General features: G+C 33.2%; 1 protein-coding gene across 4 annotated transcripts in view; it reads right to left on the bottom strand.

The window, feature by feature from the left end:
- LOC149065606 (twitchin-like) overlaps nucleotides 1–13,398 on the bottom strand; it is an 834,903-nt gene that overhangs the window by 39,856 nt on the left and 781,649 nt on the right. For all 4 annotated transcript variants that reach the window (XM_089253452.1, XM_089253454.1, XM_089253453.1 and 1 more), the window contains 2 exons: nucleotides 11,240–11,427; nucleotides 7,453–7,630 (listed from right to left, as the gene is read on the bottom strand). In XM_089253452.1, coding sequence (XP_089109578.1) covers nucleotides 7,453–7,630; nucleotides 11,240–11,427 — 366 coding nt within the window. The remainder of the gene's footprint in view (nucleotides 1–7,452; nucleotides 7,631–11,239; nucleotides 11,428–13,398) is intronic.

Raw genomic sequence — 13,398 nt, 5'->3', positions numbered from 1 at the left:
TGTTTACATTGGAAGAACACAGGTGTTGAGGAGATATGATTGAAGTGTTTAAAATTTTCAACGGCGTGGATTAAACTAGACCATGAGTTATCATGGCACATCATCAATCAATTGCTTTGACAAGGGATCACCAGTATCAATTGGTAAGGGGCAATTCTATGTTATGGTGTCGAAGGGAGTTTTTCTCTAATAGGGTTGTGAATAGAAACAGCTTGCCTCTGGGAATTGTGAATTCTAATACAATTGACACATTTAAAAATAAATATGATAAACATATTGGGATAAATTGAGAAGCTATCCATACTTAGATAACCATAATTTTTCATGGACAGTATATTTATATCTTATCATAATTATTGGTTTTTTATTGCTCTTATTGGATTGCTGTATTTTTGATATGGGCGCGGTAGCCCAGGTCGATAAGATACTCGTCTAAAGTACCAAACGATGTTTAGAGGTGTTCAAGTTTCATACTGGTTCGTCCTTGTCAGAAAACTTTCCTGACATAGGGGTACAACAGAAATGGCAACATGACCGCAGAGAGTCCCCATCAAGGGGTTAGCACATCAACCTCCCGATGAGTGTAAAAAAAAAACAAGCCTGCCATTCAGAATTGGCAATAAATTGTAGGTCCTGGTCTAATTAGCCCTTGTGTGCAGAAAATGACCGTAGTGTGACAAAAAAATTATCAAATGCATTTTTGATATAGTTTGGATATGTATTCGACATCCATATTTTTTATGGTCATCTTTTTTCAGCCACCTCGTTAGGCATTTTGTCTGTTGTGGCCTTTGTATTTGTACACTTTATGAAACATCCATTACATGTTCCATAGATCCAATGTATATTTAGAAATGTTTAAAAGCAGGGGCGACTCAAGCTTGCCTGCCGCCCAGGAGTTAAGCCTCATATACCCAGCTGTGTATTTACAGGAGGCTAAGCGGGCTATAGCCCATTGTGATAAATTAGGAGGGACAGAAATTTTGGAGTATAGAAAGAGAGGAGAGAAAAACTTTTTTTTAAATTCACGTTTCGTAAACATGTGGAAGTGCCATGTGTCATTTCTGTCGTAAATAATATATAATTATTGAATCATATTGTTCATTTTTATTTATTTTTTGTTTTTTTCCACACAGACTGCCATTGAAGAAAAAGAATATATGATTGTCTAACCTTCCTATTTACAGTGTTATACATTTCGCTTCCCAGCTGATCACAAAGGATATTTCAATAGCTCAATTTCGGCTCTCTTTGAAAGCAAAAAGACAGAATATTCTACAGGCAGGTTTTCTGAATACGAGGGAGAAAACATCCTCTAATTTCAATGACATCTGCCATATGAGAAAGAATCTTCTGCAACAAAAATGCTTTTATCAAGCCGGTCAAGGCTTTGGTGAAAGTCTTTGGGCTATGGTTGACCATCTGGGGGGATAGAAACAGTGTTAAGTGGATATAAATCGAATGGATGAATTCAATTACAATACCATTTTTTTGAACTTGTTTGGATTTAGGCCTATTTTTTATTTATTTATCAAAGTTACTGATTTATTTTTATTATTCAAAAATATTAATAATCATTTTTTTCAAATTTACTGGGTTTTTATTTTTCTCGAGCAGCCATGCAGCCCCTGGGAGTTCAACCGGGGAGCACTGGTTGAGAACCGCTGGTATACAGTATTACAAACTACATTTGGTTACCTAAGCATACGCAGAATTTTCTCAAGGGGGTTTCAATTTTTTTTTTTCTTCTCGAGGGGAACATTTTTTCTTTTTTCCTGCAAAATAGTAGTATAACACTATAATCTCGGCTTGGGGGTTAAAATCCCCCATCTCCCTTTGCGTACGCCAATGTTGAGTTATAAATGCAAGATTACTAACAAAACAGAAAAAAGCTTGTCTTCATTTTACACTTTCCTGATGAAAACAAAGTAAGTAAATATCAAATATAGCTACTCATTTCAGATAAGTTCATATGTTTTGTATTTTGTGAGAGTTTTCTTTAATAATAATTTAGGAACAATCGCCACAATCCAATCTTGGGTAACTTGGAAACTTCTGTAATACTTGTATTCAATAAGGCGTACATATGACTCATATTTTTTTATGATACTTCAAGATAAATTGAAAAAAACTTGACATACATACATTGCAATTTCCAGCTGACCACAAAGAATATTTCAATAGCTCAATTTCGGCTCTCTTTGAAAGCAAAAAGACAGAATATTCTACAGGCAGGTTTTCTGAATACAAGGGGAAAAAATATTCTCTAATTTTAACGACGCCTGCCATATAAGAAAGAATCTTCTACAACAAAGATGCTTTTATTGGTGCTGGGCGGGGCTTTGGTGAGAATCTTTGGGCTATGGTTGACCATCTGTGAGGGGGGATAAAAACAATGTTAAGTGGATATAAATCGAATGGATGAATTTGATTACAATATGATTTTTTTAAACTTGTTTGGGAACCGAAATGGGATAAAGCTGGTCAATCCAGAACAACATCCGTTGCAATCACTAATTATAATATAAAGAAATCATGGTACAGAATGGTAGGTGGGGTCATGCGATTCCATTTGCTGGTCCGATAAAGACAGCTCTCCTCATGTGACGAGTTCCTAAAAACAAAAAAAGGAACAAATGTGGAGCTTTGCAGAACCCACATTTTTATGAATCGCATACAGTATTACAAACTACATTCTGTTATAAACGCAGGATTGCCAACAAAACGGAAAAAAACTCCTCTTAATTTTACAATTTCCCAACGAAAACCAAGTAAGTAAATATCAAATATAGCTACTCATTTCTGATAAGTTCATATGTTTTGTATTTTGTGAGAGTTTTCTTTAATGGTAATTTATGAACAAGCGCCACAATTCAATCTTGGGTAATTTGGAATCCTCTGTAATACTTGTATTCAATAAGGTGTTATATATAAGACTCATATTTTTTTATATGAGTCATTTAAGAAATTAAAGTAAAAAAAGAATATTTATTGTATTTTAATTTCATTTTGGGTGCAAAACCACATGAAGTTGACTCACATTCTGGTCTTAATACAGGGACAACAATTAAATTGTTTTATTTGCAATCTTTATATTGTCCTCTCTTACTTGCTTTCCAGATGAGTAACAAACACGACAGGTGAACAGTTTACATTTTACATTTGCAATTTGAACTTTTTCTGGATATTGGAGATAATTTGCACCATGTGCCAAAAGGAAAATTTTACAAGAGAGCCGTTTAAAGTGTTTTTAAAGTGAATATATATATATCTCTGTTATTTATTGAAATAGGACTTGATGTTCTATACCTATGTGTATAGTGTAACAAAAATACAGCAAATTAATAGTGTTATCTCAATATCGACAAAAATGGACATGGTGTTTTTTCCATATAATTTTAATTAACTTTAATTTCTTAAATGACTCATATAAAAAAATATGAGTCTTATACAGTCAAACCTCGTTAGTACGTCACCCGGTTAACACGTCACTCCGCTTAACGGGTCACTTTTTGGAAGTCCCAATTTTCCTCAGGCAGGAATTGGCACAGCTACGGCTTACTCCGTTTAACGAGTCACTCCGCTTACTAAGTCATATTTTTGCTCTCCCAAGAGTGACTCATTAACGAGGTTTGACTGTATATAACACCTTATTGAATACAAGTATTACAGAGGATTCCAAATTACCCAAGATTGAATTGTGGCGCTTGTACATAAATTACCATTAAAGAAAACTCTCACAAAATACAAAACATATGAACTTATCAGAAATGAGTAGCTATATTTGATATTTACTTACTTTGTTTTCGTTGGGAAATTGTAAAATGAAGAGGAGCTTTTTTTCGTTTTCTTGGCAATCTTGTGTTTATAACAGGATGTAGTTTGTAACAGGGTTGTTTGGTTTAAACCACATTGGTTTAGACTAAGTGGTTTTTTCTAAAAATTTAATAAAAGTGGCCTAAATATAATTTTTTCCTTGAAAAATATTGGTTCATTATTAGCCAAAATTTCTTATTTTTACCACATTTTATATCCTTGGGGTACATTCTGATGGTATATCTTTAAGTGGCATAAGATGGTATAAGTGGTTTTTTTTAAATTCTCAAAAAGTACAAATACAATACAAATACAACGCCACAACAGGCAAATTGCCCAACGAGGTGACTGACTTAAGAACATCATGGATCCCCGAGCCATTTTTTGGAGGCCCTACCTACTACTGCTACACCACAAATGCACCCCCCCCCCCGCGGAACCCCCCAACGAATCAGTGCATGCGGGAATGTAAAATGGCACTGCCCACGTAAGTTAGTCACCCAGATCTGTTAATTATTTTTTATTATTCATCATTAATGTTAGCCAGGCTGATACAATGATAAACCATCTCATTGAAATGTTCGGCTTGAACATGGGTTAGTTTTTTTAATTGATCATAAAGACTCATACATTTGCCGCATGTTACGGACAACACTTGACGTTTGCATCACGTTTGGCAGCAAAGTGGTCTGAATATATAATTTTTTTTCATATGAAGTATCTTAGTTATTTAAAGTTATATACAGAAGCCAAAATTTCTCATTTTTAAAACATTTTCTAACCTTTGGCTACATTCTGATGCTCTATCTTAAAATTCATGAATAAAGATTGCATCACACATCTAAACGTAGTGGTGTATTATCTCACAGGGTTTCTTTTTCCCTTCACAAAGAAGCAGCAACAGTAGTGACACCATCATGCTAGGGGCAGGTGGTCCTATAATCCAATAAAGACACCAGCTGTCCCTAAATGACAAAGACTATTACTTCACAGACATTTTCATTTTCTTTCCCATAAGAAGTAGAACATCTCCTACTGTATATCTCCCAGTCAATATATAGTAGTCAATTCAATAGTAGTTTTTTTATACTTTCACTGTTAAGCCCAGTTCACCAAGATTCTACTGTATAGTAACAGATTTATGAAACAGCTTTATACAGGGTGATTATAAGTAAAGTTTTGATTCCAAAACTATACAATAAGTACAGGTCAGAATGACTTGAAAATTTGCATGGATACTCCTGAAGCAATGGAAGTTTCTTTCGCAAAAGCAAAAAGTGCAAGTAATGCAAAATGTGCAAGTAGATGATGCTGTACTTGGCCAGCAGTATAATCTATTTTGTGCAACCACATCATTTCGGCACTTCCACAGCATCAGTGTATGGATAGAACAACTTCCATCAAGACGTACATTGTAATACCAGCAAAGCAGCTGCTGAAGACCCATTTTGACAATAACAGGATGCAACTTAACCCTTACAACTTCTGGCTTGGGGGGTACCTCAAAATGTTATGAACAGTGGTCAGATTGCAAACTTTGGTGAATTGCAATCTCCAGCACATCCTCTATATGTTAGAAGTTCCTCAGGAATATTAACGTGGCTGCGCGTTTGGTTTAATAAAGGTGAATTGCAAGCGCATCCACATCATGACCATGGCATATTCTGATCTGTTGTTGAACAAGAATTTTTGTGCTTTCACCTCACAGACTGAACAGGGTGGACAACATATTTAACATTTCTTGAGTTGGTTGTAGTTATTTGTTTAATTACTTCATTTTTTTGTGATATTTCCATGAATTATGAAATCGTGCAATGCTATAATTAAGTTATCATTTTGCCATGACTCTCTATCATTTCCACTGTGCAAGCAAATTTCCCACGTGTTGGATGATGTCATTAATTTTACATTTTTAAGTATTTTTTTCCCCTTTACCAAATAAAATTCCATTTCTTCAGGAATATTCATGTCAATTTTCAAGTCATTCTGACAATCGTTCTTTTTTTACAGTGTTTTGAAATCAGAACCTTAGTTATAATCACCCTGTATATCGTAAATCATTGCTAATTAATCTGCATTATTTATGCTTCATTAAATAAATTATATTCACCTAATTTTTATTATAGTTTTTGCAAAATAGTTTCCTAATTAAGCATACTGAAAGTAACTGGAGAAAACACCGTTATATTATATGATTAATAACAACATTAAAAGAATTTTCAAACACAAAGTAATCCATTGAGTTAAGCAAAAAATAATTAAATTGCAAAAGTTGGTTTTTGTAAAAATATAAGAAATATTTATTGATTAATTAAATATGGGAATAGTGTTAATTATATTAATAAACATTTTATTTTAATTAATTTTAATGATTGAAAGTTTGAATGATTTTTCAGAAATTTTATTGTTTTTAATGTTAATACTATTTAAAACAAAAAACCGGTTTAAACCCAAAAAACCCTTTTTTTGGTTTTTTTTTTTAAAAAAATGTTTTTTTTTTACCAACCCTGGTTTGTAATACTGTATACCAGCAGTTGCTGGTATACAGTACGGTGCTCCGCGGAGCCCTTGGGGCTCCTTGTGCACTCTCCAGGGGCTCCGCGACCTCTAGAGAAAAATAAAAGAAATAGTAAAATTTAAAAAAAAAAAGATTATATATGTTTTTAAATAGTAAAAATAAATCAATAACTTTGATGAATAATTAAGAAATGGGCCTGAGGGCTCCGCCATAAAAAAATTTTCCGAAAAGGGCTCCGCGAGCCAATAAAGGTTGCGAATCGCTGCTGTATACGATTCATAAAAATGTGGGTTCTGCGAAGCTCCATATTTGTTCCTTTTTGTTTTTAAGAACTCGTCTCATGAGGAAAGCTATCTTTATAACCCCGGCAAATGGAATCGCGTGACCCCGCCTACCATTCTGTACCATGATTTCTTTATATTCCAATTAGTGACTGCAATGGATGTTATTCTGGATTGACCAGCTTTATCCTATTTCGGTTCCCAAACAAGTTTTAAAAAATCATATTGTAATCAAATTCATCCATTCGATTTATATCCACTTAACATTGTTTTTATCCCCCCTCACAGATGGTCAACCATAGCCCAAAGACTCTCACCAAAGCCCCACCCAGCACCAATAAGAGCATCTTTGTTGTAGAAGATTCTTTCTTATATGGCAGGCGTTGTTAAAATTAGAGGATATTTTTTTCCCCTCATATTCAGAAAACCTGCCTGTAGAATATTCTGTCTTTTTGCTTTCAAAGAGAGCCGAAATTGAGCTATTGAAATATTCTTTGTGGGCATCCGGGAAGCAAAATGTATAACACTGTAAATAGGAAGGTTAGACAATCATATATTTTTTTACTTCAACAGCAGTCTGTGTGGAAAAAAACACAAAAAATAAATAGAAATAAACAATATGATTTAATAATTATATATTATTTATGATAGAAATGATATATGGCACTTCCACATGTTTATGAAACGTGAATTTAAAAAAAAGTTTTTCTCCCCCCTCTTTCTATACTCCAAAATTTGCTGCCCTGGGCTGTAGCCCACTTAGCCCCCCTGCAAATACACTACTACACCCATGAGTGATAGGCATAATCATCAAGCAAAATAAAAAATATTAATTACCTTCTATAGAAAGATGACACCAAGTTTCATCTTCCCCTAAAGAATTTGATGCTTTGCAGATATATTTACCAGCATCTTCCAAAGTACATCCTACAATTTCAAGAGTAACTATGCCATCAGCATGGCAACAGTTATATTCATATTTGCTCAATTCTTTGCCATCTTTAAACCATTTTATCTAAAAAATGATAAATACAAAAAATTTAATAGAAATGTTTAGGTATTTTCATAGTATGAATAATTATTTTAAACAAAATTAATATGAATACTAATATCCTGGAGTAAAACCCTGTTATAATGGCAAGTACCTATTTTACACTTGTATTAAATCTAATTTGTAGAAGAATGAAAGTTTGAAATTTGTAAAATACTTTCAAATTTTTTCTGCATCAGAACTTTTTCATTAACTTTCTTTCTAATGTGGCTAATTTATTCTCCATGATCATTTGAAACTTAACAATACATATGCCAGATGGATCCCTTATTTTGGATGTTGAATTTTTATAAGAAATATTGTAAATGAGATATCTGCAAACATGAATGAAAAAGAAATTTTGATGATTGGTTTGAAAGAATTAAACTTTGTACAAAGCATAACAGAAAATATTATATTTAGAAAAATTATTTGAAAATATATTAGAGGTTGCATTGTACTCAACCAGGCACATTTGCGGTTTCTTATTTCCTACAAAATAGTTGCACTCTTCGTAACTTTATTATTGCTGATGAGATATTATTTAATTTTCTGTTACAATGTTTTTTAATATGTTGTACAATCATTTTATTGATTTGATTTTCTCGTAGAATATGCGCCTAGTCATCTCTGTAAAAATGGAAGTTTTGTATCCTGCTTGCTGGCCATGACCCTATGGGTGAGCACCATATTTAATTATACAAATAATAAAAAAGATTAAAAATATTAGAGGTTGCATCTTTATAATCGAAAAAGTTCTCAAGTACTCTTAGTTTGAGCACTCAAATAATACTTGATTATATAGCTTAAACTTGTTATAACAACCATGCGCATATTTTAACCATTCTATTATGACTAGTGCGATAAATTCCAAATGTTTTCCTATCACACCATTCAATATAATGATCTACAATGAACACTCAATCCAATACAACATCCAAACACAGCTTTGCCTTTTTCCCTTTTTTGCAAAGAAATTAACAAAATCTATCCTTAAGTGTTTTTAAATGACTTTGATCTTTGAAATCAGAGAATCTGGTACATAAGTGCAATTAATGCAAAGCGCAATGTGCATGATTATTACATTTTCATTGCTATTTTCTAACCTGATTCATTTTTATTGCAATTGCTTGCATTATAACAAAATAGATAATATAATTTTTATTCAATCTAAATACGTAATTCTCTTAAGTTTTTTTTTACTTTTTATATAACAACCTCCCATTTCTGTGGAATGATGAGAGTTGTTATAACAAGCATAAACTGTACAACAAAATGTGGCTTAAATACCAGGGAACATGAGCAGTCTCCTAAAATGCCAGCTGAGAAGGAGTACCTATTTGAACTTCATATTTATCTTTAAATACGCAGTATGAAAGTGCAGTTACTTGTGAATAATGTTTTCATTCATTTCTTCCAATAGAATAGGGGTCTTCACCCCATGGCCTACCGTCAATATTCAGTGCCCCGCCAAAACATTTTGATCATTTTATGCAATATCATTCAAAAATAGGGTGAAACATAGATTTTTGGCAAAAAAAATCATCCAGCTTCATATAGACTTATAACAAGGACAGGCTGATCAGTGTATCGTATTCAGTTTTTCTTTCTTAATAAGACCTTAAACACGAAAGAAACCATGCCATACTTCTTCACTACAAATAACTTCACATACATCTCATCCTCCAGTCTTATGTAGAAGGAAGCAGAAATAAATGGAATTTCCATAACATATTTCTTGGGTGCATTGTTGGAAAACATAGGCGGAGATAGACTTGGAAGTCTGGGGGGGGGGGAGAACGGTCATTATTGCTGGGGGGCATGATGATGATGATGATGATGTCAATTCATATATGCATATATACATTAGATCAGTTGACTCCACTTTTGACGCTGGGGGTAAATGCCTCCCCCCCCCCCCCGTATCTCCGCCCATGTTGGGAAAGAAGCTAGTGAATGTAAGTATCTTGATTGGTTGGAAGAAGGATTTGTACAGTTGGTAAGATTAGTTTATTTGGGTTTTTGTTGTTTGAAGCCTTTGCTCAGAGGCCTTCAAGTCTTTAAATATGTGCATGATGACGAACTGTGATAGTAACAAAAAGAAAGTTGAAAAAAAGTGAAATTTTTTCAAGATAAGTGGTCATCCCTTTATTTTTTCATTGAACACAAAGCTAAAGCAGCTTTCCTCATTTGCAATGAGAGTATAGCAAAAATTTCATTTTTGCCCCTTCTAGCATGTTTTGGAACCAGACTCATTTTTCCCTGAAAGTTATTGTTATCAAGCTGCAAGACTAGGAGATCAAAAGTCAGAAGGATCCTTTATTGACAAAAATTTGCTCTCTCAGTTCACAATATCCTAATCCAGCCATAATATCCACTATGATACATGTGCGTGTGTGATACATTGCCTTTACAATTGCTTTCCTGTAGTGAAGGCACGTGTAAGGTATAAAAAAGTCATTTTTTTCCATTCTTGGTCAGTTTCTTTCAACTGACCACATTCACAGTTCCTTGGTTGGAAGACATCCACAAGGGAATTTATGGAAGACTCCCTGTATACTTATATACATTATAAAAGTATCACCATTCATAATACACATTAGCCAGTATGCAGAGATGGTATTTTTCGGCCTGAAATACACTGAGAAATGGAATTTTCTGGAAAATTCAATTTCTCAACACATTAGCCAGGTTCATTTCAACTCCACACAAATTCTGAATAAAAAAATATTTTTGCTTAAAGGGAAAAAAACAGCATGATTTAACATTTTACTAGTATATACAGCATAATAACTAGTTATGTGGGTAAGTAAAAGGAGTTGTCCCATTTTCATACATCCTGTTCAACCAAACATGACATGTGGTCATGTTTCTTGCTACCAGGATTTTTTCAGATATAGTTATCTATTGGTTATTGTTATCAGGAACCTCAAGTCCAGATGTGATTCTTATTATTTTGGATCTGTTGATATATCCTTCTTACTAATGATGTGTGTGAGTGCAAGTAATTATAACCAGAATATTCAATTGAACAAAGACATATTTAATAGAGATTTAAACACTTAAAATGAGAGACAACATCTGTTGCTGTTCAGACTTGAGTAGTCATGTTTTTGTATTGTTGCCAAAACTCTGAAACTAAATACTTGACTAATAATGTGTTGCCAGATACCAACAACAGAAATAAATAAATCAGTTGTTTGTCCATTGACATATTATTATAACTGTGATCACATCAAGCGGCGTGCACTGTATATATAGCTGCACTTAGAGTTAATCAACCAACATCCAATGGATTTTTCAATAGTTTTTGTGCATGGAAAATTATCTTTTAAATCCCAGAATCACACTAAAGTTTTCTATAAATTTAGGAAGAAATCCAGTATTGAATCATGACTCGGTTAAAAAGAAGCATCAACATAAAGGCAAATAAAGTAATATAAGAAATTCCTGTGTGTATTTATCTTCTTATTTTATTTTTGCCCCTATGTTGTTGCTTTTCTTTAATAATGTGATGAGGTCACACTATTAAAGAAAAGCAACATTACTATCAGATGAAGGACTTTTATTTCTCCATTAAATTTTTATACTTACAGTAGGAGTTGGTTTTCCTGTCAAGCAACACAGCAGTTTGACAGTATATCCAGTTTGAATGAAGCGTGGACGGAGGTGGAATGTAAAACAAGGAGCACTGTCAGTTGGTTCTTCCCATAATTTGGGATGTGGTTCCCGTCTTCGCACAGGCTCCTCCAAATGCACGTGTGGAATATCACGAGGAATCGCTATTCAAAATTGAATATAATTATGAATTATAGAAAAACTCACAGAAGTGAGTGAAAACTCACTTAAAATATATTCAGTTTATGCTCGGTGTAATTAAAGTTTGAGCTTTGTTAAGCATGTCATAAGTTTCGGATCAAGAATGAAAATTTAGGGAATGGGGCACTAAAAAAAATTTTTGCTGCTGGTGGACAAGTATGAATTTTGCTGATCAAATTATATTTACATTACGCCTGCACAACAAGGTGAAATAATGCTCAATGTTACAATATATGACACGAGTACAATAAGTCTATAAATATTTTCAATATTAAATTGGCCAGTTTCTGATTTCTAAAATAGATGACAACAAGAACAACATATTAAGATAGTAATCCAATACTTCCTATGAACATAATATGATTGGATGGGCACTTTTCTGCTTTCCTGGTGGCAGAGTCAACAGTGAAAATCTGATGTACCCAAAACATATGCTCCCAATAAAACATTACACTGCTGCAATTTATCTTTCAAATTAGAGTAGAAAATATCTGGGAGTCATAACCAGGGCCAAAACTGGGGGGGGGGGGCAGGGGGATATGGTTCCCTGGATCAGGTAGGATGCCACGTTTACTCTTTTTCCATTAAAAATTAGGGGGGAGGGGCACAAAAATGGGTACTGGCCCTGGGCAACAGAATATATTTTCATTTCTAGCTGCAGCCCTGGTCACAACAAAAATTCAGTTTTTTTCAATTTACGAGAAATCCATAACTTACTAAGCAATACTAAGATATAACAGATGATACTGATAACAGAGGAAAATAGAGTCCAAAATCTGGTAATAACTAACTTATTAACTGAAGACTTGCATTACAATAATATTCCAACTTATGCTATCCTGAGTTGTGTGATTTCAGAATTAAGCAACTTTTTGAAAAAAACTCACATTTCTGAAATTAACGCATAATCACTGTATAATTGCTGGGATAGTAGAGATTATTAAGTTTAAGTGAAGTAAAGAATGGCTTTAATCAATTGGATCACCATATCAGTGTTTTCTTTCCCAAAATCCTGCTCATAATATGCAACTGAGAATTTCTCAGGAACCCAGTAGAAAAATAGGGTTGAAGCAGATCACAGCTACGTACTTATTAGACATGTTGAAGAAATTCCATCACTAGAAGCATGCATTGTAGAAACTGCAGTCAATTAATTTTGAATAAAATTAAACATATAAATAAATCAATTAATTAATGAATTACAACGTATTTAATAACTAATTTTCAAGAAAAATTAATTTTTGGTCAATTCCAGCATTTTAATTAAGACCAGTCAGATATATCAGTGAACTAACTTGGTTGGAGGGTTTCATCACTTTAACAACAGTTTGAATTCCCATTAAGTGAAGAAAGAAAAACATGTTTTTCCTAAATTTTGGTCCCAATTAGTCAATAAATTATTTATTGGCTAATTAGGAGGGGGAACATATAAATAATGTAAATACATTATTTATTTTATTCTTTTGATTATCCGGACTGATGGTGGGGAAGGTGAACATGGATAATCAAAAAACACGGTTAAACTGCCAGAAATGAAAAAATATTTTAAAATAACAAAATTGTAAAAAAAGAAGGTATTCATGTATTTCACCTGTTTAAAATGAATATCTAGTGTACATATTATATTATTTTCAAAAAATCTATGAAATAAAATTACACTCATTTCCATGGTTATATAGCCTCAATGCTACGGGGCACATTAATGTGACGCCAAGACAGACAGCGCTGATTCCAAACAAACATGAGCTGGGCGAAATTATAAAGGAAAATGCCATAGGACACATAGGTGAGAGTCTGTTTAAATTATTTTTCTAAAAAAATATTATCAAGTAAGACTTGTGAGCTCTTGAAATAGAAACTTCAAACTCTTGTGAACATATAATGTTAAAAATATATATGAATAATTTTCCTCTTATTAGCTATGAAAGCTTTTT

Source organism: Pholcus phalangioides, unplaced genomic scaffold, assembly GCF_987345545.1.
Source record: "Pholcus phalangioides strain wild (caught in Gottingen) unplaced genomic scaffold, Ppha-v1.0 ptg000039l_1, whole genome shotgun sequence".
In the NCBI taxonomy this organism is placed as follows: domain Eukaryota; kingdom Metazoa; phylum Arthropoda; class Arachnida; order Araneae; family Pholcidae; genus Pholcus; species Pholcus phalangioides.
The sequence above is the reverse complement of the archived record's forward strand: the minus strand, read 5'-3'. Positions and strand labels throughout refer to the sequence as shown.